Source organism: Sparus aurata, unplaced genomic scaffold (genome assembly GCF_900880675.1).
Source record: "Sparus aurata unplaced genomic scaffold, fSpaAur1.1, whole genome shotgun sequence".
Classification (NCBI taxonomy): domain Eukaryota; kingdom Metazoa; phylum Chordata; class Actinopteri; order Spariformes; family Sparidae; genus Sparus; species Sparus aurata.
This window is the reverse complement of record NW_022045121.1, coordinates 40,811-67,377: the sequence shown is the minus strand read 5'-3', so window position 1 is coordinate 67,377 and position 26,567 is coordinate 40,811. Positions and strand designations below refer to the sequence as shown.

The 26,567-nt window shown below is 39.7% G+C and overlaps 3 protein-coding genes across 4 annotated transcripts; all 3 read right to left on the bottom strand.

The window, feature by feature from the left end:
• Window positions 1-299: 299 nt before the first annotated feature.
• Window positions 300-7,280, bottom strand: LOC115577840 (E3 ubiquitin-protein ligase TRIM21-like). Its single transcript, XM_030410723.1, has 2 exons — window positions 7,192-7,280; window positions 300-2,172 (listed from the first exon to the last, which is right to left on the bottom strand). The coding sequence occupies exon 2, from the start codon at window positions 2,161-2,163 to the stop codon at window positions 529-531; it is 1,635 nt and encodes a 544-aa protein (XP_030266583.1). The 5' UTR covers window positions 2,164-2,172; window positions 7,192-7,280; the 3' UTR covers window positions 300-528.
• A 489-nt stretch (window positions 7,281-7,769) lies between these two features.
• LOC115577843 (E3 ubiquitin-protein ligase TRIM39-like) lies at window positions 7,770-10,573 on the bottom strand. 2 transcript variants are annotated; one of them, XM_030410727.1, is made up of 2 exons: window positions 10,338-10,564; window positions 7,770-10,301 (listed from the first exon to the last, which is right to left on the bottom strand). In XM_030410727.1, exons 1-2 carry the CDS (start codon window positions 10,562-10,564, stop codon window positions 8,921-8,923), a joined length of 1,608 nt encoding a protein of 535 aa, XP_030266587.1. In that variant the 3' UTR covers window positions 7,770-8,920. The 2 variants fall into 2 exon arrangements, with proteins under 2 accessions (XP_030266587.1, XP_030266589.1); XM_030410729.1 differs by having other exon boundaries at window positions 7,771-10,573.
• Window positions 10,574-23,311: 12,738 nt separating this feature from the next.
• On the bottom strand, window positions 23,312-25,308 carry LOC115577841 (E3 ubiquitin-protein ligase TRIM39-like). Its single transcript, XM_030410724.1, has one exon. The coding sequence runs from the start codon at window positions 25,306-25,308 to the stop codon at window positions 23,674-23,676; it is 1,635 nt and encodes a 544-aa protein (XP_030266584.1). The 3' UTR covers window positions 23,312-23,673.
• Window positions 25,309-26,567: the final 1,259 nt, after the last annotated feature.

Below are 26,567 nucleotides of genomic sequence, written 5' to 3'. Positions count from 1 at the left end.
CAGCTCAAGTCAGTCTGAGAACAGCTGATGGTGTTTTTAATCACATGATTTGGTCGTCATTAGAAACATCAGCTGTTGATATCAATAACAAACTAAATAATCAATCAGACACAAGATTTTTGCTTTTTTGCTTTTTCTGTTTTATTCATAAAGAAAAACAAAATCAAATTACTTTTTGCTCTTTTATAAATGCTTTGTCAGGATGCAGCTCATCTTATATTTACAATGATCAGACTCAAATGTTTCACATATCTGAGTACATTGTTTCTTGATGATTTAACAGCGTTGAAGGCAGGTAATGCAATTATTCAAATAAATGAGACTACGTTAGATAATATCAATCAATGTGGTAAAACTGGTGTGTCGTTGTGGTAAATATCTGAGTGACACATCAAGAAAAACATTTATAGTTAAAACAATATTATCACATTGATCAGAATCTGAAACAAACCATATCACATCACCAATAAATGTACATTTATCACGTTAAATGTTGTGAATCTTTCTGTAGTAAGTCAAATGTTTGTTCTACTCAGTGTGATTGACAGGAGAGATGATCAGAGGAGCAGAGTTTTTATCACCATCATTATTACATGGACTGAAGAATGGGTAGAGTTTCTGAGTGAAGCAGCAGCCAGTAAAGGAGTAGATAAGAGCTGCAGCATCAACGTCATAAAAGGAGACCAGACCCTCCTCATAATCCACAAACACCCCCACCTTCTCAGGCTGACTCTTCAGAGAGAGACTGACTGAAGGGTCAGCACAAGCTTCGTATTCATTTTCATTCCTCAACCATATCGTCCAGTAACCATCCTCAGGAGTCAGTGTGATTTCTCCCTTCCTGTTGATCGACTCTCTGGCCACTCCTAAATCCCACTCAGTCTTCTCTTTAACTTGAACCTCATAATAAAATCTTCCTGAAGAGAAACTCTGCTTTGCTAAGACATTAGCACAATGATCAAATCTCTCTGGGTTGTCTGGGAGATTCTTCTTGACATCAACATGTTTAACTTGTTTTCCATCATCAGACAGGATGAGGTTGGGATATACTGTATCAGGATCAAGTGTCACATCCACTGCATACTGCTGGACCCACTTCAGCTCGGCCTTCTTCATCAGTTTACTGAGTGTCTCCTCCAGCTGATTCACAGCTCTCACCACAGTCCCCTCATATGAAGGTGGACGGACGCTGACTCCTGTCCAGTCCTTGGTGGGTGGAGCAGCGTTCAGTGATGGGAAGCTTTGGAGGAGGTGGAGGTGGTCTTCAGACTGTGAGAGCTGTTCCACTTCAGAGCTTCTCTTCTCCAGCTCAGAGATTTCCTGTTCCAGCTCTTTGATGAAGCCTTCAGCCTGTTTCTCTGTCTCTCTCTGCTTCTCTTTGATGGTGTCGATGAGCTCGGCCTGGCTTCTCTCAACAGACTCCTTCAGAGCGCTGAAGACCTGAACACCAGCTGCTATCTCTCTGTCTGCATCTTTCTTACTGAGCTCCACTGAGCACTTCATCTCCTCAATCTTCAGTCGTCTCTTCTGGATCATCTGTTGAATTTCAGCGTCTGTCTTCCCCAGCTCGGCCTTCTTTCCTTCATATTCTTCTTTCAGAGGAACAACATCATGTGTCTTGTGGTCTGAAATACTGCAGAGCATGCAGACACACATCTGGTCGGTCTTACAGAACAGCTCCAGCAGTTTATCGTGCTTCATACACATCCTGTCTTCCAGGTTCTCCACAGGGTCGATCAGCTGATGTCTTTTCAGGCCTGACATTGTCAGATGAGGCTCCAGGTGAGTCTCACAGTAGGAGACCAGACACACCAGGCAGGACTTCAGGGCCTTCAGCTTGGTTCCAGTGCAGATGTCACAGAGAACTTCTCCTGGTTTGGAAACTTGTTGCTCTGAGCTGCTGCTGCTGGCTTTCTGTTGAGCTGACTGTCTGAACTGAGCAGCCATCTCAGAGATGAACGTGTTGACCTGCAGCTTCGGTCTTGTGTAGAAAACCTCTTTACAGTTGGGACACTGACACGGGACATTTTTATCCCAGTGTTTAGTGATGCAGGTTTTACAGAAGTTGTGTCCACATGGTATGGCGACTGGATCAGTGAACACATCCAGACAGATGGAGCACAGAAACTGATCTTCAGTCAGCAGACAGCTGGCAGCAGACATGTTGACAGTCTGAGGATGAAAAGAAAACAAAAACAGCTTCAGTACATTTATTTAGAAGATTTAATGAGTTGCTGGTTTCACGACAATTACTGTAATTAAATTTAACTTGAGTATTTATTTGAACAACACTAAATGTACTGGAGCATCAGGAGAGACGTCTTAAATCCTGCTCTTATATTGAAACCAACTGAGGGACACATTTACTATATTACTATTCTGAATAATGTGCAACACAACTCTGCTGATGTTCATCAATAAATTTGTAGTCAGAATCTGCAAGTATTGAGTGTCTGGTTAATATAGACAGTCAGGTCCTGGATGATGCTGCGAGTGAAGGAAAGTTCACCCAAAAGTAAAAATTCAGTCATTATCTGCTCACCTCCATACTGAAGTCAGGTGAAGTTTGCAGAAAACATTTCTGGAGCTTCACAACAAAACAGTGCTGCAGCATTCTCTTTAACAACTGAAGAAGCTGGAGACTTGTTTTGCAATGTCATAACAATAAGGAGGAAAACATAAACGAGAGATCCCAAATTCATCTGAAAAGATGTTAATTACACCGTTTTCGAGGCCAAAATCTTCACTGAAGCTGCTGAGTTAAAACTGTTGGCATGCGCCACATCAAATCGATTTTGGATCTCTGGTTTTCCAGAGATTTGGATCACAGCATATGAGCTGAATGGTTCATAAACCCTGAGGGACAAGTGAGTTATTTTTTTTTAACTTGTATCAGATTTTCTGTTGATGTAATTTGTAAACTGTGATTCTTTGCTCTTTTCTGTACACGCAACATCTATTGCATGTCTGTCCGTCCTGGAAGAGGGATTCCTCCTCTGTGGTTCTTCCTGAGGTTTCTTCCATTGTTTTTTTTTACCCTGTTAAAAGGTTTTTTTTCCATCAACATGTGAAGTTTTTCCTCACTCGAATCGAGGGTCTAAGGACAGAGGATGATGTTCACTGTACAGATTGTAAAGCCCACTGAGGCAATGTGATTGTGATTTTGGGCTATATAATAGAATAGAATAGAATTACTTTAATGATCCCAGACTGGGAAATTATTTAAATAATAAATAAATAAATAATAATAAATAAAATAAATAAAATTGATTTGATTTGATTTGATTTGATTTTCTTCTGGTGATCTAATTTTGCAGCAGTTTCCTAGTCTGTTGTAAATTGTTTTCTCTCTTGTGTTTCTGACTTGACAATTGGTGAAAAAAGGTTTGTCAGGATCAGTGGCGGCTGGTGACTGAAAAAATTGGGGAGGTGTTACGGCCGTCGCCGAGCTCTGCCTCTGTTTGTCTGTGTGTGTGTTTATATGTGTTGTCTCTGAGTGGTTTCAGGATGTGGGTGCCCCTCCTTCTCCTCCTTCTTGGCCTGAGGAAATCGAATTGGACCGGCACCTGGATGACGCACCGATCTGGGCGGAGCAAGTTGCGGAAGTGTATATATATTCCTGGCCAGCATGGCAGTGGGGCGGCTGTGATTGAGCAGCACGCCTAAGTGTCTCTTGAAACTGTACTTGTGACTGAGACATGTGTTGATTGTCTGTTGTCTGTGGACTGGGCAAGGGTTAAAATTTTTTTATTATTGACTGATGGCACTCACATGTAGTTTTCTCTTGTTAAATCCATTAAGAGGGGTGCTGTGTTGACTGTGTTTTTGGTTTGTAGGCCGGAAGTAGACAGAGAGTTTTTTTGTTCAGTTTGTTTAAAAAGAACAGTAGCTCAGTTTTCGAGTCCTCTTTTGGTTATATTTGTTTCTTTGATTTACCAGCACCCTCAGGCCCTCTGTCCTTCGTTTTTTGGTTGTATTTTTCTTTGGACGATCCCGCGTCCACAAAATAAATAACTTAAATTACCTACTACACCATGTTTTATGTTACTGCCTTTTCCCCTTTTGAGCTGGGTCGTAACAGGAGGACAGGAGGAAAATCAGTCCACGGTGTCATGTTATTTTATACAAGTCAACTACTTATCCCTACTTTCTTATATTCAATGAAAATTAAGCAATAAAACAATGACTTACAAGACTTCTTTAAAAAACATTTCATTAAATGGCAAAAGGCTGTTGTTGTTGGCTGTTGGTGTGTGAACGACACAATCGGTTAACATGGGCCGGTGTGTCCCCGGCCAGCTAATAATGTACAGTGGGCTAATATACAAGACAAAAAAAAACACCAATGTGTACCCCCTTCCGGGATTCAATCCCCAGTCACCTGTGTGGCAGGTAACTGCTCTACCCACTATGCTACCGCAGCAGTCAATGTAAAAACTTCACGACAGCACAGGACATCACACTCCTCACTCATCACAATCACCCAAAACAACTGTGTTGCTGCTCTGTATTGTGTCCCGGTCGTGCCACTAACGTTATGTCCTCCAGCAGGATGAACGAAACGAAAACTATGAATTATCTTTCTGACTGCTTCTCTCTGATTTCTCCAAACAGTTTTTTTTCTTTCAGAAATGTGCTTATATTTCCTTTGAAACCAATTCCAATATCGCTGAAAACTCCATATTTCTTGTCCGAGCATGGCGGGCAGTGAAAGCTGTGAAATACATAGAAGTATTTTTTGTTTACGGTTGTATAAATGTGAGAATGAAATTTAGGAACTGTTATTGGACCAACCTGCTGTCAATCTTGTATTCTGGTTGCTGATTGGTAAGGGAGGACGTCCTCCCTTAGTGCGTCATTTTACGTGTGTTAGCCAATCATAGATCAGCATGAAAAAATCCTAAATGCATTGAGTGAATGGAAGGAGATCCCTCCCACGGAGGACAGAAGCCCTCCGTCCTCCTCTAGCCCCCACCTTCCTGCTCCCTGCTCCTCTCACAGACTGCTCTGTCTCCTCCGTCTGCAGCCGTCGCTGTTGAACCGTTTTAAGTGGATTTTCTTCCAAAGAAGAAACTTTTTTTTATGGTATAATATATATATAATATTTCATAAATGATACTGAGATTTGGTGATGATTTATTTCAACCAGTTACTCTCTATTAAAAAACAAAGATCTTCCTCTTGCCTCTCAAAAATAGAGGAGGACCAACCTCCTCTGCCTCTAAGGACGAGCCTCCTCTGGTCAGGATAATCTTTCTAACTTCCTTCATCTGTGAAAATGTTTTCCCATTTCTAAAAACTGAGTGAATATTTGGCAGGAGAAAAAACATGTATTTTTGTAGTACTCATTGTGACCACTAGAGGCTGAAGTGTGACACTACCTCGTGTTCTTAACAGAACGAGAAGCGTTCACACACTAAACACAACATGCATCCATTGTGTCTCAGGTTATGTAACATCACTGTCTTGTCTTTGTTTTGGTGAGGAATGTTCTATAATTGATGCTAATCTGCCATCAGTGTCACAGGTGGAATATTGTTTATTATCAGCAAGTCAGATGAAGCAGTAACATGTAATGGCCTCATTCTGATATCTGAGTCTTTTCATGTTACATCAGAGTTCATGGTTATAATGGAGTCCAGTACTGTTGCCGTTTGTAAAGGAATTTCTATATAATATAGTCTTATAGGTTCATAGTCATAGCTTTGTGTCTAGACTCTGCTCACCCAGAAGGCAGAGTTACCCTGAGGTCACGCTCTGGGTCACAGTGGAAGATTGTTTGGGGGCAGCATCTTCTCTGTGCAGCCGCCTCACAGACGACTAAGGTCACATTCTGTTCCTCCAGCATCTTCACCTTCACTGTGTCTCATAAAACAAACACACTGGACTCAGGTGAGCCCGTTTCCACAGAGTATTCTGTAGTGGGTTCAATAGTCAGAGACCAGGAGGTGCTGCATTGTGTAACCACATGTACTGTTGAGCTTTATTGAGCTTCATTAAACACTTCAACGTCAGGAATCACATCTCCTGAATCTTCTCTCTCTCCTGGGTTCATCAGATGAACAGAAATTCACCAACACCTTCATTACACCAACAGTAGAAGTGACCAGGGGGCTCCAGCAGGGAGAGCATACAACTAGTGAGCTGCGTTGTGGGAAAACTGCTTCATCCTTTCAGTCGTTATACACTTGAACTGAGGAAAATGAGTTTTTTGGAGAAAAACATGTTTTCACATGTTTCCACGAATTACAAGAAAAATGAAGGAACTTATAAAGATGATCCTGTTAAAACCTTTTTTGCACCAGTTGTCAAGTCGTAACACAGGAGAGAAAACTATTTACATCAGACTGGATGACAAGAAAAAGGAAAACAATTGTCACTTGCCCCTCACGGCTTCCGTAGTATGGAGACATTTTATGTTATTTTTTAGTTTTCCTATTTTTTTCATACATTTTTAAACAAGTCTCCAGCTACTTCAGTTTGTCAGGAGAATGCTGCAGCACTGTTTTGCTGTGAAGCTTCAGGAATATTTTGTGGACTAAGAAACTTTCCATCAGCATGAGAGTGAATAGGTACTGACTGAATATTCATTTTTGGGTGAACTTACCCTTTAAAATCTTTAAAATCATAATGATACCATTTTAAACCCCTCCATTACTTTCACATCACATGTTAAATAATATAAATAACATGCTGCTTGTAATGTTATTGTAAAGCAAATGCTTAAGGTAGAACAAAGATTTTATATACCTTAATATTGAACACTTTTTTGTCAATTATTTCATCATCATTAGTTTAATTGAAGCATCTGACCGAGCAGAGCAAGAGAAAAACCACCTTCTGTGTCTAAACAGCTTTAGTGTCAGAGAGTCAGATTGGAGGAAGAGAAAGAGGAGGAGGAGGTACAGAGAGAGAGAGGATGACGATGCAGAAAACAGAGAATCAGACACATTAAATGTGAAGAAGAAAAGATGGAAGCTGCAGGAAACTGAAACTATTCCTCTCCACGACCACCGTCCTGTCTGACTAGAGCTCAGGATTGAAACAGACCAGAGCAAGGTGGTAAATTAACTGTAGCTGAAGCTACTTGTTCTGTAGCTCTTAGTAAACAAATGTAAAATTCAGTTTTTTTCTCATTTGTAACCAAATATGTAGTCATGTCATTGTGTCTGTGTAGCTCAGTGTACTCACCAGTGTTTGCAGAGATTCTGCTGTTGAGAGAATCTGATGGATTCAGTTGAATTCTTCTCCAGAGAGAAACAGAGAGACTCGTCTGTACTGCAGCTCTGCTGTCACTCAGACAAACTTTCAGTTTCATTTCAGGAAATGTGATGTTGCAGTTTATCTTCTTGTTGCTCCTCCTCTCAGTGAGGCTGTGATAGTTTAAGTGACTCATTTTAAAACACCTTGACATAGCTTTGGGACAAGTTTTTACTTTTTTGTTTCTTCTTCTTTTCTTGGCAGTGGAAGTTTACATCAGCCAATTAACTAAGGGTCATAGATAGATAGATAGATAGATAGATAGATAGATACTTTATTTATCCCGAGGGAAATTCAAGTATCCAGTGGCATACAAAATACAAAAAATACATAAAACATACATTAAATTAAACTTAAAAACCGTAACCTTAAAAATAGAATTAAAAATGAAATAAAAGATGAATATATATTATATAATATATACAATGAACAGTAGCTACAGTAAACAGTGCACATGAAAGTGAAACAGTGCAAATGGATGTGCAAATATAGGTAGATGGATGCACATGGATAAAACACACCAACCTCTTCCATCTATCACCAGGTGTTCTGCTGCTTATTTTGGGGTCACTCTTCGTTTCTAGTGTCTCTGGACTTATTAGAGACCTAACGAGCCCAGAGACACTGCAGCTGCGACAGCCGAAGTGCCTTTGTATTTATTTGGAAAGCAACGGCTCACAATCCGCTACCTCAGCTCTGCCACTGGCTGTTTTTTGTTTGTTTTTTTACAAACAAGCCGCAAGAAAACACAAGCACATCCTGTCAACACCAGAACACCACTGAACACAGTTAGGAAATAGCAGGCTTGTCTCTTTTATGGTGTGATTGAACAGATGTTGATGATTGAACTGACGCATCTTATTTCTGTACAACTTTCTATACAACTGTACATTCAGTGATTTATGGATTATGATCTTAGTTGTTGTGAACACACCAACACTTTGTAGTTCTTTATTAAGAGCAGGTCCTCATGAAGACACAGGCTGCAGTTTGTTATGAACTCCACTAGAGGGCGTCCTCAGATCTCTGGTTTAGTTCATATCAGCTGTTCAAACCTTCAATAACACAACATCATCTCACACTACCAGCTGTCTCAGGTGTGATGGAGGATTGGAGCTCGTCAGCTCAAGTCAGTCTGAGAACAGCTGATGGTGTTTTTAATCACATGATTTGGTCGTCATTAGAAACATCAGCTGTTGATATCAATAACAAACTAAATAATTAATCAGACACAAGAAAACGTTTTTTTCTATTTTAGTTTAGTTTAGTTTTAGTTTAGAAAAACAAAATCAAATGACTTTTTGCTCATTTATAAATGTTTTGTCAGGATGCTTCTTATATTTACAATGATTAGACAATAAAATGGTTTTAATTCAAAATACAATTGCTTCATATTTATGTGTACATTGTTTTTTAATTTTTTAACAGTCATGAAGGCAGGTGATGCAGTTATTAGAATAAATAAGACTACATTAGATTATATCAATCAATGTGGTAAAACTGGTGAGTTGCAGTGCTAAAATCAATGTGACACAAAGAAAAACATTTATAGTAAGAACAATAAAAGCACATCAAAAATGTTTACATCACACATCACCAATAAATATACATTCATTACATTAAATGATGTGAATCTTTCTCTAGAAATCAAATGTTTGTTCTACTCAGTGTGATTGACAGGAGAGATGATCAGAGGAGCAGAGTTTTTACCACCATCATTAAGATATGGACAGAAGTATGGGTAGAGTTTCTGAGTGAAGCAGCAGCCAGTAAAGGAGTAGATAAGAGCTGCAGCATCAACGTCATAAAAGGAGACCAGACCCTCCTCATAATCCACAAACACCCCCACCTTCTCAGGCTGATGCTTCAGAGAGAGACTGACTGGATGGTCAGCAAGAGCTTTGTATTCGTTTTTGTTCCTCAAACATATTGACCAGTAACCACTCTGAGGAGATGCTGTGATTTTTCCCTTCCTATTGATCGACTCTCTGGCCACTCCTAAATCCCAGTTAGTCTTCTCTTTAACTTGAACCTCATAATAAAATCTTCCTGAAGAGAAACTCTGCTTTGATAAGACACAAACACAATAATCAAATCTCTCTGGGTTGTCTGGGAGTTTCTTCTTTACATCACCATCATATACTTGTTTTCCATCATCAGACAGGATGAGGTCAGGTTGTGCTGTATCAGGATCGAGTGTCACATCCACTGCATACTGCTGGACCCTCTTCAGCTCGACCTCAAGCAGCTTCTTCATCTGTTTACTGAGCATCTCCTCCAGCTGATTCACAGCTCTCACTACAGTCCCCTCATATGAAGGTGGACGGACGCTGACTCCTGTCCAGTCCTTGGTGGGTGGAGCAGTGTTCAGTGATGGGAAGCTTTGGAGGAGGTGGAGGTGGTCTTCAGACTGTGAGAGCTGCTCCACCTCAGAGCTTCTCTTCTCCAGCTCAGAGATTTCCTGTTCCAGCTCTTTGATGAAGCCTTCAGCCTGTTTCTCTGTCTCTCTCTGCTTCTCTTTGATGGTGTCGATGAGCTCGGCCTGGCTTCTCTCAACAGACTCCTTCAGAGCGCTGAAGACCTGAACACCAGCTGCTATCTCTCTGTCTGCATCTTTCTTACTGAGCTCCACTGAGCGCTTCATCTCCTGAATCTTCAGTTGTGTCTTCTGGATCATCTGCTGAATTTCAGCGTCTTTTTTTCCCAGCTCGGCCTTCATTCCTTCATATCCTTCTTTCAGAGGAACAACATCATGTGTCTTGTGGTCTGAAATACTGCAGAGCATGCAGACACACATCTGGTCAGTCTTACAGAACAGCTCCAGCAGTTTATCGTGTTTCGTACACATCCTGTCTTCCAGGTTCTCCACAGGGTCGATCAGCTGATGTCTTTTCAGCTGTTTAGCTGTCAGATGAGGCTCCAGGTGAGTCTCACAGTAGGAGGCCAGACACACCAGGCAGGACTTCAGGGCCTTCAGTTTGGTTCCAGTGCAGACGTCACAGGGAACTTCTCCTGGTTTGGAAACTTGTTGCTCTGAGCTGCTGCTGCCGGCTTTCTGTTGAGCTGACTGTCTGAACTGAGCAGCCATCTCAGAGATGAACGTGTTGACCTGCAGTTCAGGTCTGGTGTTGAAAGTCTTTTTACAGTTGGGACACTGACACTTGTCATTTTTATCCCAGTGTTGAGTGATGCAGGTTTTACAGAAGTTGTGTCCACATGGTATGGCGACTGGATCAGTGAACACATCCAGACAGATGGAGCACAGAAACTGATCTTCAGTCAGCAGACAGCTGGCAGCAGACATGTTTACAGTCTGAGGATGAAAAGTGAGAAAAAGAAAACTGTAATTAGTTATCTCTTGATTAAATGTTTCATGAACTATTACTCCTAGAATGTAAGGAGAGTCTTCCTTCCTGTCTGAGTACAGTTCAGGTTTTGTGTTACAGGTAATACCGGTTTCTTAAACACAGTAAATATTATCAGCTGTACAAAGACACAGAGCAGAAACAGTAAAGTTGAAAGGACAGAGTTAGAAGTTCAAGGCTTCTTATTTAAGTGTTTTACAGCTATAGAAGTTGTAAAACAGCCATTTTGTGCCTTTATACACAATAAAATACACTGTCAGATAACATGAGACACTGTGCTCTGAGCTAGGCTAGTTAGCCTTTAGCAGACTAGTTTATCTGTGTTTGTCTTTGTTATGGTTGGATTGAGCTGCTGTGCTTTACAGTAAAGGTATGTGGTTTAACAAACTCAATTAATATCAGGTATCAAGCATGATGTTTTAATATCAGGAGACAGATCAGTCAAAGTGGGTAAATTAGCTGAAGCTAAAGCTAGCTGTGACTGTGTCCTATCTAACTTTATCCAGAGTTCAGTCACTGTGGTTTGATTTGGACCTGTTTTGTAGTTCTGACTAAATGTACATGTTGAAATTGGCCGTGTACTCACCAGTGTTTGTCAGAGATTCTGCTGTTGTGTTGAGAAAGTTTTCTTCAGAGAGAAACACAGAGACTCTTCTGGACTGCAGCTCTGCTGTCACTCAAACTTTCACTTTCATTTTTGAGGAAATGTGACGTTCCAGTTTTTTCTCCCTGTTGCTCCTCCTCTCAGTGAAGCTCTGTCAGTTTTAGTGTCTCATTGTGAAACTTGTAGACAAACTTTGGAACAAGTTTTTATTTGTGTGTTTCTTGGTCTTTTCTCAGCAGTGGAAGTTTACAGCAGCCAAAAGAAGATCCAGTTACAAATAAAGCAGATAAGAAAAGAGGTCAGTGGAAGATATTCAAGAACAAACTGTGTCTTTAGATCAACAGGCCACAACGCTCCCTCTACAATCCCACCAACACTCCAGTGTTCAGCTCACTGTTCAGTCTGTCATTTCACTTTTCTGCTGCTTTCCAAACTGTTCAGCATCTTTTCTCTGTGAGACTTTTGTTGTGTGATTTCTAACCTGTCACATTACACAGAGGAAATACAGAAAGTGGGCTTCACTGTAATTTTAAAATACTTTCAAAGCTGTCTTAAAGGAGGGAGCAGCTCCTCTTCCACAGAGTCTGTCAGGTTTCTACGGCAGCCCAGAATGGACAAACCAAACACTTTACTAACTGCAGTAAGAGAGGGTGAGGCGAGGAGCGTGTAGTTGGTTGCAGCCTCACTGCTACATGCTACTAAATCCTCCATGTTCGAATTTTAAATCAAATTAAAATTGTAATTTTTAGAAAAATCTCCTCAGTTAGAGAGAGAAGGAGACACCACTCAAACATCAGCAGTCTGTCTGATAAAACACAGAGGGATTTATAATTATCACTTTTATTTCCTCTCATTATTTTGAAAATCCTGAAGTGTAGACGGAGCAGAAGAGCGTCAGGCTGCAGTTTGTTAAAATCTCCACCAGAGGGCGACGTCAGCTGTCATTTCATCTCTACTAACAGTTGTGTTGTGTTCAGTTCACCTTCTCCAACATAACAACAGCTTTACTTTACATTAAATGACCTCACACACTTTGCATTATCTGACATTAGATGACTTGACATAACACTCAGTACATCTTCTGTTCAGGCTCATTGTCTCTCCCTGACTCACACATCATGCAGGTGTTTGGTTTTCTAAAACAGATGAGTCAGAGAAGAGTCGACCACCTGCTGCAGGTTTTGTTCTTCTTATAAGAAGCTGTTATGTGTTTGAGTCACTGACTGGTTGAGGTTGATGTCATCAGACAGGATGGTATGCAGCAGGAGACGAGTGGGTCCTCAGATCTCTGGTTTAGTTCATATCAGCGGTTCAAACCTTCAATAACACAACATCATCTCACACTACCAGCTGTCTCAGGTGTGATGGAGGATTGGAGCTCATCAGCTCAAGTCAGTCTGAGAACAGCTGATGGTGTTTTTAATCACATGATTTGTCTGTCATTAGAAACATCAGCTGTTCATATCAGTGACAAACTAAATAATCAGTTAGACACAATAAATGTTTTTTTGCTTCTTCTGTTTATTCATAACAAAAACCAAAATCAAATTACTTTTTGCTCATTTATAGCTTCATTGTCAGGATGCAGCTCTTCTTATATTTACAATGATCAGATAATAAAAAGGTTAAACTCCACATGTAGATGTTTCATACATGAATTGTTGGTCTCATGTTACACAAGTTTATTTTTTGTGAAATAAACTGATTTGGTTTAATTTTAAAGAAAATGATCTCAGTGTTCTTTAACAGAGTCACATGTAATGTGAGCCAGTGACTCCAAATCAAAATCAAGATCAGAATCAGAAATTCTTTATTGATCCCTGAGGAGGACAATGTGTATGTTACAGTCACTCCTTCTAGAATAAAAAAAAAAAAAAACACTGTAGATATAAAGAAGATTTAAATAGAGAACGATAATATGACACGTGACGAAGGATAAAAAGTACATTTTAAAATGAAATGTTAAAAGTACTATCATATATAAATAAAGATGTATTTTTACACTGGATAAGTAAGTAAAATGTCTCGGCACAGATTTTAATATCAAACTCAATATTTATCATCATTTCCTGTACACATAAATAAAAACTTTGTCTAAAACAGTGAGTTTTAGTGTTTTATTGAACATTTTTATCACCTAAGTTTAATACAAAGGGTCACATTTAATGCATTTTTCACGTTGAGTGAATGTGAATAAATAATTTAGTCTGAATAAATTCAATTAATGATGAGGTAAATGAATCTGATAAGTTTAATGTATTATCAATATAGAGTTATGGGGAACTTCTACGTGAACACAATGTTTGTTTTAAGTGTTTATTATTCAAGTTTTATAATTAAAAGTAATTTTTTTTAAAGTATTTGATATTTGTTGTTCTGTCTCTTGTAATAAGATGCACATCGTGTTATTTAGTTTCTTCACATTGACTCAACATTACAGAAAGACTTTGTTTAATGTGACATTTACATTGAATGTATGTAGAATTAGACGTAAAATTTACATTTGATTAAAATAATGAAAGTCACTGTTTCAGGCAGACAGTATATATATCCAGTATTTGTCTCTATTGTAAAAATCACCATCTTTGGCCAAAGAGCTTTAGTGTCGGAGAGTCAGCTTGGAGGAGGAGGAAGAGGAGGTCCAGAGACAGAGGATGAAGATACAGAGAGCAGAGAATCAGACACATTAAATGTGCAGAAGAAGAGAAAGGCAGACAACAGTAACTACAGAAACACTGAGGCTGAGATAAAAAAAAAACTGTCCATAGTGCAAGGTACCTATTCAAGTTATTAAATAAGTTGTTACACATCAGTTTTGTAACTTTAAAGGCAATAAAACCACAGTCAGCTGAAGTCAGATACTGTCGTCTGTACTTTGGATACTCCAAAAGGCGTCTAAGCTAAGCTAGGCTAGATAGCTTCTAGCACAACGAGTGTTGACAGTTTTTTTCTCTGCTACAGTTGGATTTAGTTACTGTCTTCTATGTGTGCAGTATGTGTTGTACCAAATGCAGTGACTAACATGTTGAACATAACATGTTAACATGAATGTAAAAAACAAGATTCTGGTTTGAACTCATTGTCGACCTGATTATCAGTCGGGTCATTTTGTCTGTAGGTCAGTTTACTCACCAGTGTTTGCAGAGGTTCTGCTGTTCAGACAAGGAAATCCTGATGAATTCAGTTTAATTTTTCTTCAGAGAGAAACAGAGAGAATCGTCTGCACTGCAGCTCTGCTGTCACTCAGACAAACTTTCTCTTTTACTGCTGGAAATGTAACGTTGAAGCTTTTCTCCTCTCAGAGTTGCTCCTCCTCTCAGTGCAGCTCTGTAAGTGAGCTTTTATTGCCTCGTTGGGAAACAACTTGAAAGAGCTTCGGAACAATATGAGTTTTTACTTTTTCTTATTCTTTCAGTATCACTTGATATCAGGCGACACATATTAGCTGCATATTGGCTTTTTATCAATTTTAATTAATTTTTTCAAAATGTTATTTTCTATTTTAAAACAAACTTTGGGAAATTCTTTTTTCCACATAAGTAAATCAGAAAGAATAATCAAAAGTTCACACACACACACACACACACACACACGTTGCCTATAATAACCTTATCACATAAAAAATTAGCACCCTACAGGAGCAGAGATCAGAGGGCAGGGCCGCAGTTTACAAGGCGGCAGGTGCCAACCCAATGTAGAAAAGCCTGTAAATTAAACACCTGTAACACTGCACTAACTCACACTGGACACTCGTGAAGGGGACCACTACCAGGGACTGAACTGCCGCCTCAGACCACAGCCCCTAACCAAAACACACAAAAACAAGTTAAAACATGCAATAGGGTGCTACACAGAGCTGGTGTGGCAAAAAAATGAAAACAAAATACAGAAATACAAAAGCACCAAATAACAAAGAATAATTAATTTCTATTTTAACAATAAAAAAAGTGGAATTCCCTTTAACTGGCTCGGAAGTAGGCAGCCTTATCAAAGAAGTGAGATATCTGGAGGTATCAGAGAAGCCTTATCAGTCCAAACCAAAAGCAGCTCAATTGACAGTAAGCTCAGGACGACACGTTCATAAGGGAGCCACAGAGGCTGTATATATGTATGTATGTATACACATATATATATACATATATATATATATATATATGTATATATATATATATATATATATATATATATATATATATATATAAATAACACAACACAACATTTCTGGAAAATAAACTCATAAATACCACTCCGCAAAGCTACCATGACACCCAAGAAAAATGGAGGAGCAATGGCTCATGACGTGGGTCAATCACCAAGCTTCACCAGAACACACAAAGAAATACTCAGCTGGGCACTGAGTGACCGAGCCGCTGGATGGCAGACAATAGTGGACTTACTGAAAGGGACAAGCAAGTGCATCCAGGAAGGACTTCTGGCGGAGCGATGCTTCCCCCCACAGCTGATTGTGCTGCAAAGAACGGAGATCGCATCACCAGGGTGCCCGTTTTAAGCACACATGAACAATGGAAGACTAGCAGCAGGCATTACCTGAATGCAGAGGATTGTACACCTGCAATGGCCACGCCAAACCACCGCCATGGACAAGCCACAGACACCGGAGAGAGGCAGAGGAAAAGGATGAGACAAGTGTGTCTGCACCTCTTTATGTAAGGGCGCATTGTGCCGCCCCTCAATCAGGATGCCCAACAAGTTGGCACAGTGCCATATAGTGGCAGGGAGGGAGACGACCTGTCACATACTGCTTATTGATAGTAAAGAAGGAAGGTGTTGGACATGAATGAAGTCATTCCTACTTAAAATATGTATAAATATGTTTTACTCTTATGTGACAAAACTCAAAACTAAGGGTTAATAGTGTCCAAATAACTCTAAATCAAGTCTTTCTAACTCCAATATCTGCCTCATTTTTGAGTGACATCTTGCTATTTAAGTTGAATCTGTGTCTTCAAGTTCAATAATGATGTTTTCAAACATTACAAAGAAATGCAATCTAGCAAGTGAGTGCAGAAAATTTCAGACATGGTGGGGAATCAAACTGTTCTCGACTCCCCTCCTGATGGATGTAGAGGAAGAAGAAGGGAGTCTTCAATTAGAACTTATGAAAATTCAGTGTGATAATTCTCTGAAAAATCAACATCAGCATCTCTCCCTACCCGACTTCTACCGGAGCTTGAAAACGGCAAAGTTTCCTCTTAAGAGACGCCATGCAATAAGAATGATGAGTTTGTTACTAAACTGTCAGTAATATTTTATGCGACTGATTTGGCAAATCGACTATTTTCTCCTTTAAGGGTGGTGCCCCAAGGTGATCTAATGTAAATTGGATCATTAATGGAATATTTCGTTTTTTTTGAAGTGGGGTCATATAAAGTACATATCTATAGTCGATCTGTTTCTTACCGAAATCACCGATCAGTGCAGCTTCAGTTTGGAGAAGTAGAGAGCCGCTCCAGCCCAGAGGCTCAGCTTTGTTCTGCAGTGAACGGGGTACAGCAAAAAAGTGCTTTCTTTTGGCACTACTAATTTTCTCAACCCCAGAACCCCCGTATCCCTACTTAGCGCTAATGCGGAAGCATACAGAGAGTTAAGTTTCGTTTTTATTGAAAGTAAACCTCTCGTCCAGCAGCTGGGCCTCGCAATGTATTCTGCCGCTCAAAGATTAGCTGTTGCCCAGTTAAGCTAGTGCGTAGGGATACGAAGGTTCTGCGGTTGAGAAAATGTAGTGCCAAAAGAAAGCGCGGTCTGACAGCGATGTAAAGCGGTGTGAATTTTACCTATACAACGTACACTTGAACTGATGTAAAAAATTTTAGGTGAGCCTTGTTTTAGGTGGTTAATATCACTTTTTTGCTGAACCCCGTTCACTGCAGTACAAAGCTGAGCCTCTGGGCTGGAGCGGCTCTCTACTTCTCCAAACTGAAGCTGCGCTGATCGGTGATTACGGTAGGAAACAGATCGACTATAGATATGTACTTTATATGACCCCACTTAAAAAAAAACGAACTATCCCTTTAATGTTGCATGAAGCATATGGTGCCCCGTGTGAGGCAACGTACTGTTGGCAATCTTTCAAAGTTGTGCAATATTAGTCTCAGCACAATTTGGCCAGTGCTAAAATTTGAGATTCATATCTTAAAGCCCTAAGTCAAAAGTCTTAACATTTAACCCCACTAGTTTACTACAGGAGTAGATGTTCATTTCTATATACATTCTATATACATGGTTACATGGTGATGGGAATTGATTTATCTGTCAATTATCAAATTTAACCGATTTGACTTACCAAAATCTTTCAGGTTATTGAGACATTTGCTGTTGCTGCTGATGATTCAATTTAAAAGTGCTCTGTAGAAATTGTAAGAATTTCTGGTGATGGGAATTGATTTATCTGTCAATTATCAAATTTAACCGATTTGACTTACCAAAATCTTTCAGGTTATTGAGACATTTGCTGTTGCTGCTGATGTTTCAATTTAAAAGTGCTCTGTAGAAATTGTAGGAATTTCTGTTCAGCATTTGAATATCCAGCGTCGTCACGATGGAAAATGACTAACGCTAATGTTTCTGTTTCCGCTGGCCTTAGATTTGAAAGCTTTTAAATACTATTGAGAACATTAAATGCACCATGATGTCACTGTGGGTTGGAATGCTTACATCATCAGGTTTTTGGCGGTCATGCCATCAGACAACAGCATGGATGATATGACATGACTTTATATATAGAGATTTTTAAGATTGTGAACAAAATGCATGTAATATTTAACAAATTAAATTAGTTTTAATTAAGCAACAATTCTTATTTAATGAAAAACGAAAATTTGCAAACAGCAAATCCAACTGTTAGACAGAAGTAGCGGAGTAAAAAGTACAATATTTCCTCTCACAGTGGTGGAAAAGTAACACAGCCTCCAGTAACAGAAATGTTTGGCAAGTTAAGCTGTGTGCTTTTGTATGTGAGTTAATGCACTTAGTTACTTCCTGTCTGCGACTGAAACATTTCATTGTGTATCTGTTTCCAACACTTTGTAGTCTGTGATCTATCACAGCAACTAATCCCTCAGTACTTCACTGTTGTTCCCTCAAGTGTTGAGCAGCTTTTCTCCGTCTGAAACATGTCTCACAGACACATTAGAAGGAGGAAAATGAGAGTTTTGACTTTAGATGGAGAATCCTTCTGATTGGACCACAGCTGGAGATTAAAAAGCTTTTCTGCAATCCTGCACTTAAGAGAAGCTGAGTACAATTTTTGTAAAGTTAAAGTCTGAGCTTAAAAAGCTATAAAACACACAGAGAAGCTCCTCGTGACACAGCCAGGGTTGGGAGGGTTACTTTAAAAATGTAGTCCGATACAGTTACTAATTACCTGTTAAAAAATGTAGTCAGTAACATAATCCAAGTACCACAATATTAAAGTAATGTAACTTGATTACTTGAAGTTACTTTTGGATTACCTCAATGCACATGCAATTAAAGACTTCCTCTAAGGAACACATAAAGCAAATTAAATATTTAATTAATTGTAGGGTATGTTAGATTTATTCAGTTTTATTCATTGATTACTAACTATTCAGCTGTATTCAAGAATTACATGACATATTACAATAATAATAATAATAATAATAATAATGGTAACAGTTATTATTAGTGTTATTGTAACTACTAGGCCTATTTCTAGTAATAGCAGTAGTAAAACACCCCCACATATAGAATGTGTGGCACTTATTTGTCCCCCAAAATTACCCATACAATTTCCTAATATAATCATGCTATTTTAATACCTTGTTGTGATCTAAAGTGTTAGTGACCCATTTCAGTCACTGCAGGTGTTTCAGGCAATTTTGTAACGTACAAGCCTCACAAGGTGGCAGTAGCTACATTTTAAGTGCCTATGGGGCCCTCGAAAGTCAACAAGATTTCCACGATGAAGTCCGTGCAAATGTTTCACAATAAAAGCCTACTGAGCTATTTATGCTTGAGGACTTTAAATTTGAGACGGACACGGGAAGTGTTGAGTTTGTATTAACAATGTAATGTCTTAATTTCAACAGGGCAAACGGGAGCGAGCCAAAACGAGACTTCAAAACTACCAAAAACCTAAACACGTACCATCCCGGTCACCAGCAGCACCACCACCCACAGACCCAGTATAATACCTAGTAGCAGCAGCAGCAGCAGTAGTAGAAACAATGACAGTCCCAATCTGGTTAACAGGCTAACTAATGTTAACTTTAGCTAACAGAATTTCTGTGTAGCTAACTAACGTTCGCAGTTTCGCTTACCATTAAATGTTTCTTTAAATTAGATGTGGAGTCCTTGGACGATGGCAGTATGTGCAATGCTGGGAGGCATAGCTTGCACTGTGCAGTGATGTTGTTCCCTCTTACTTCTTTAGAAACAAAGTAATGGCGAAATTTCCACGCAGTGAAAGCATTTTTTTCTCTAGCGCTCGAGTCCATAATGAGCCGCCTGGCTTCACCTGAGAGCAGAGCGTCGTTGTGACTTGTCTGAAGTGTAGTAATGTGTGCGCGCGTGCATACGGCATTGTCGCATTGGCAAGTGTTAGATTCATTCATTCACATTTATTCATCATTTATTATCATATATTTTAATTGTAATCCAACTAATAATCTCAATTTTTTTCCAAATGTATCTGTAATCTGATTACGTCTTTTTTTTCTGTAACTGTAACGGAATACAGTTACTGTTTTTTTGTATCCTAATTACGTAACGCCGTTACATGTAGTCCGTTACTCCCCAAGCCTGGACACAGCTGATGGTGTTTTTAATCACATGATTTGGTCATCATTAGAAACATCCGCTATTGATATCGATAACAAACTAAATAATCAGTCAGACACAATGAAAAGTTCTTTTGCCTTTTTATTTTAGTCATTAAGAAAAACAAAATCAAATTATTTTTGATAAAACAGTTTCATCAGGATGCAGCTCCTCTTATATTTACAATGATCAGACAATAAAATGGTTAAATTCAAAACGCAATTGCATCATAACTCTAATTACATTGTCTTTTCATATTATAATAGTCATGCAGTGTTTAGAATAAATGAGACCACATTAGATAATGTCAATCAATGTGCTGTGGTATTGAAGTAAATATCAAAGTGACACATCACCGAAATACATTTATAGTAAAAACAATACAATCACAGAATCTGAAACAACCAACAATATATACATCAAACATGATCAATAAATTTACATTAAACATACATAAACAATAAAATCACATTGATCAGAATCTGAAACAAACCATATCACATCACCAATAAATGTACCTTTATTACATTAAATGATGTGAATCTTTCTGTAGAAAATCAAATGTTTGTTCTACTTAGTGTGATTGACAGGAGAGATGATCAGAGGAGCACAGTTTTTACCACCATCATTAGGACTTGGACTGAAGTATGGGTAGAGTTTCTGAGTGAAGCAGCAGCCAGTAAAGGAGTAGATAAGAGCTGCAGCATCAACGTCATAAAAGGAGACCAGACCCTCCTCAAAATCCACTAATACCCCCACCTTCTCAGGCCGACACTTCAGAGAGATAGTGACTAAAGGATCAGCACCAGCTTTGTACTCACCTTCATTCCTCAAACATATCGTCCAGTAACCATCCTGAGGAGTCAGTGTGATTGGTCCCTTCCTCTTGATCGACTCTTTGGCGACTCCTAAATCCCACTTAGTCTTCTCTTTAACTTGAACCTCATAATAAAATCTTCCTGAAGAGAAACTCTGCTTTGCTAAGACAGAGAGACATTTATCAAATCTCTCTGGGTTGTCTGGGAGATGTTTAACTTGTTTTCCATCATCAGACAGGATGAGTTTGTATTGTGCTACATCAGGATTGAGTGTCTCATCCACTGCCTACTGCTGGACCCTCTTCAGCTCAGCCTAAAACAGCGTCTTTATATGTTTACTGAGCGTCGCCTCCAGCTGATTCAAAGCTCTCCCCACAGTCCTCTCATATGAGGATGGAAGGACGCTGACTCCTGTCCAGTCCTTGGTGGTTGGCGCAGCATTCAGTGATTGGGAGCTTTGAAAGTCGATGAAAATGTTCTACTTTGAACTTGAGATTTTGAAGCCACCAAAAGGACCAAACCAAAGAAGTGCAAGATAGCAAATGAGTGCATAAAATTTGAGACATGATGGGAAATCAAACTGTTCTTGACTTCCTTCCTGATGGATGCAGATGAAGTAAGAGAGAGTCCCTAATTAGAACTTATGGAAATGCAGTGTGATAATTCTCTGAAGAATCATCTCTCCCTACCCGACTTCAACCAGAGCTGGGAAATGGCCAAGTTTTCTTTCATGAGATGCCATGCAAAAAGAGTCTGTTTTCTATGAGACTGATTTGGTGAATGGGATATCTTTCCTTTCAAGGGTGGTGCTCCAAGGTGATCTAATGTGAACTGGATCGTATTAATCATAATTAGTATTTATCCCTGATAATCATGAATTATTAATGATTTTTTTACCAAATGTAACCCAATACTCCCTATTGTTGCGTGAAACACTATATATGGTGCCCCGTGCGAGGCTGTTGGCAATCATTCAAAAATTGTCGATATTCAATTCAGCATAATTAGGGCAGTGCTAAAATGTTGAACCTGTTGAACCCTTCAGTCAAAAGTCCTAAAATTTTCTACTTACAAACAGTTACATGGTGATGAGAATTGATTATCTCTCGAATATAAAATTTAACCATTTGACTTATCAAAATCTTTTAGGTTACATTCCTTATTGTTGCTATTGATTGAATTTGAAAGTGCTCTGTAAAAATTGTATTTGCATTTGAAAATCCAGTGTTGTGTGTCACGATGGAAAATGACTGACAATCATGTTTCTGTTTCAGCTGGCCTTAAATCTGAATGCTTTATGATGCTATTGAGAACATTAAATGGACCATGCTGTCACTGTGGATTGGAAAGTTTACATCATCAGGTTTTTGGGGATCATGTCATCGGACATGGGACATCGGACAACAGATATATCATGTGCCTTTATATGTGGAGATTTTTAAGATTGTGAACAAAGTGCATGTAATATTAGTCAAAATAAATTAGCGTTAAGGTAATGCAACAACAATTATTTGAGTTTAATTGTTGTTTGATGAAAAATGTGAATTAGCAAACAGCAAATCCAGATGTTAGACGGATGTAGTGGAGTGAAAAGTACAATATTCCCTCTCGCAGTGGATGAAAAGTAAAACAGCCTCCAGAAACAGAAACACAGGGCAACTTTGCCCTTTGGTATGTGGTTAAATGTAACTTCGTTACTTCCTCTATGTGAATGTTTCAGTGTGTATCTGTTCTAAACACTTTACGGTCTGTGATCCATCATAGCATCTAATCCCTCTGCACTTCACTGCTGTTCCCCAAAGTGCTGAGCAGTTTTTCTCCGTCTGAAACATTTCTCACAGATACATTAGAAGGAGGAAAATAAGAGTTTTGACCTGAGATGGAGAATCTTTCTGATTGGACCACAGCTGTAGATCAAAGAGCTTCTCTGTGATTCTGCACTTTTAAGAGAAGCTGAGTACAATTATTGTAAAGTAAAAGTCTGATCTTGAAAGACTACAAAACACACAGAGAAGCTCCTCAGTGACATCAGAGAACTTGAACCAGTTAGATTTCATTGTTCTCCGGCCTTCATGTAATCTGCTTCAGCATCAGACTGCAGTTCTTTATTAAGAGCAGGTCCTCATGTGGACACAGGCTGCAGTTTGACATGAGCTCCACTAGAGGGCGTCTTCAGATCTCTGGTTTAGTTCATATCAGCTGTTCAAACCTTCAATAACACGACATCATCTCACACTACCAGCTGTCTCAGGTGTGATGGAGGATTGGAGCTCGTCAGCTCAAGTCAGTCTGAGAACAGCTGATGGTGTTTTTAATCACAGGATTTGGTGGTCATAAGAAACATCAGCTGTTGATATCAATAACAAACTAAATAATGAATCAGACATCAGAAAATGTTTTTTTTTTTTTTTGCTTTTTTGTTTTATTCATAAAGAAAAATAAAATAAAATAAGTTTTTGCTCATTTATAAATGTTTTGTCAGGATGCAGCTCTTCTTATATTTACAATGATCAGACAATAAAAGGGTTAAATTTAAAACACAATTGCATCATAATTCTAAGTACACAGTTTGTTGATAATATAATAGTCATGCAGTTATTAGAATAACTGAGACTACATCAGATAATATCAGTCAATGTGGTAAATCTGGTGTGCTATAGTAAATATCAATGTGACACATCAAAGAAAAACATTTACTGTAAGAAAGATAAATGCACATTGATCAGAATCTGTAAAAACAACAATATATACATCACACATCACCAATAAATGTGCATTTATTACATTAAATGATGTGAATCTTTCTGGAGAAAATCAAATGTTTGTTCTACTCAGTGTGATTGACAGGAGAGATGATCAGAGGAGCAGAGTTTTTACCATGATGATTACTGGATGGACAGAAGTACGGGTAGAGCTTCTGAGTAAAGCAGCAGCCAGTAAAGGAGTAGATAAGAGCTGCAGCATCAACGTCATAAAAGGAGACCAGACCCTCCTCATAATCCACAAACACCCCCACCTTCTCAGGCCGACACTTCAGAGTGAAGACAGCTGGAGGGTCAGCAAGAACTCCGCACACATTTTCTTTAGTCACACCTATCAACCAGTAACCATCCTGAGGACTTGGTGTGATTTTTCCCTTCCGGTTGATCGACTCTCTGGCCACTCCTAAAGCCCACTCAGTCTTCTCTTTAACTTGAACCTTATAATAAAATCTTCCTGAAGAGAAACTCTGCTTTGCTAAGACACAGAAGTCAGTATCAAATCTCTCTGGGTTGTCTGGAAGATTCTTCCATACATCACCATGTTTAACTTGTGTCCCATCATCGGACAGGATGAGGTTGGGTTGTGCTGTATCAGGATTGAGTGTCACGTCTACTGCATACTGCTGGACCCACTTCAGCTCGACCTTCTTCATCTGTTTACTGAGCGTCTCCACCAGCTGATTCACAACTCTCACCACAGTCCCCTCATATGAAGGTGGACGGACGCTGACTCCTGTCCAGTCCTTGGTGGGTGGAGCAGCGTTCAGTGATGGGGAGCTTTGGAGGAGGTGGAGGTGGTCTTCAGACTGTGAGAGCTGCTCCACCTCAGAGCTTCTCTTCTCCAGCTCAGAGATTTCCTGTTCCAGCTCTTTGATGAAGCCTTCTGCCTGTTTCTCTGTCTCTCTCTGCTTCTCTTTGATGGTGTCGATGAGCTCGGCCTGGCTTCTCTCAACAGACTCCTTCAGAGCGCTGAAGACCTGAACACCAGCTGCTATCTCTCTGTCTGCATCTTTCTTACTGAGCTCCACTGAGCGCTTCATCTCCTCAATCTTCAGCTGTCTCTTCTGGATCATCTGCTGAATTTCAGCGTCTCTCTTCCTCAGCTCGGCCTTCTTCTCTTCATATTCTTCTTCCAGAGGAACAACATCATGTGTCTTGTGGTATAAAACAGTGCAGAGCATGCAGACACACATCTGGTCGGTCTTACAGAACAGCTCCAGCAGTTTATCGTGCTTCGTACACATCCTGTCTTCCAGGTTCTCCACAGGGTCGATCAGCTGATGTCTTTTCAGGCCTGACATTGTCAGATGAGGCTCCAGGTGAGTCTCACAGTAGGAGACCAGACACACCAGGCAGGACTTCAGGGCCTTCAGTTTGGTTCCAGTGCAGACGTCACAGGGAACTTCTCCTGGTTTGGAAACTTGCTGTTTTGAGCTGCTGCTGCTGGCTTTCTGTTGAGCTGACTGTCTGAACTGAGCAGCCATCTCAGAGATTAAAGTATTGACCTGCAGTTCCGGTCTGATGTTGAAAGTCTTTTTACAGTTGGGACACTGACACTTGTCACATTTATCCCAGTGTTGAGTGATGCAGGTTTTACAGAAGTTGTGTCCACATGGTATGGTGAATGGATCAGTGAACACATCCAGACAGATGGAGCACAGAAACTGATCTTCAGTCAGCAGAAAGCTGGCAGCAGACATGTTTACAGTCTGAGGATGAAAAGAAAGAAAAGAAAACTGTAATTAGATATCTCTTGATTAAATGTTTTCTAAACTATTACTCTTCGAATGTAAGGAGAGTCATGATGAGCTCTGACAGGTAAAAATGTGTCCTGGATACGCCTCTGAGTGGAACTTCCTGTCTGAGTACAGTTCAGGTTTTGTGTTACAGATAATAACGGTTTCTGAAACACAGTAAATATTATCAGCTGTACAAAGACACAGAGCAGAAAGAGTTAAGTTAAAAGGACAGAGTTACACATTCGAGGTGTTTAACCACCATATAAGTTGTAAAACAGCAATTTTGTACCTTTTATACACAATGAAATACACTGTCAGATAAAATCAGACACTGTGCTCTGAGCTAGCCCTGCTGAAAAAACCAGCATAGATCAGCACGATTTCCATGCTGGTCTATGCTGGCATATGCTGGTTTAGTGCTGGTTTGGTGCTGGTTTAGCTGGTGGACCAGCATGAAGAAGCTGGTCCATCAGCAAGGTCCCATTAATTATGATGGCTACCAGCATCCCGTGCTGGTCACCAGCATCCAATTACCAGCATCCCATGCTGGTGCTGGTATGTTGGTCACCAGCATCCCATGCACCAGCATGCTGGCAGGGAACACCTGTACCTGAATCCTATTCAATCAGCATCTTGATTGGCCACACCTGTCAGCTGGATGGCTTATTCTATTGGATTTTAACAAATGTGTGCTCAACATCTGTAAGAAGAAATTATTTTGTGTACATACAAAAGAAAAACTTGCGAGAGGGTTGCATGGAAGCAACAAACAAAGTGTTGCATTTATAGTGCAGTTTGTTTCGGGTGTCCTCAAATGAGCCCAAAATCTTGCAGGTTTGAGGCTTGTATTCAATAAACTTGGTGTTCTGTCACTGACTCTGTGCCCTGTAGTGTTGCACGGTAAACCGATACTAGAAAGGTACCACGGTACCCGGCCGCTAAGAACAATACTTTCTCACGTTTTATTAGTATCGGTACTTTATGAACTTAGTGCGACAGCGGGGCAGCGTGTCTGTGTGCAGCTTCTCTCTGCTTCCTCACTGCCAGCAGCCAGAGTGGGCGTGGTTTCACAGTGACAGACAGTCACAGAGCAGAGCGAGACAGACGTGTTGGCTCCCTTGGTCATTACAGATTAAAAGCATCGTTTACCGACGGGCTTTGTGGTGTCCATGGGCTTGCTCTTACTGTTGGAAACGTAAGCGAAATATTTCCATATTTCG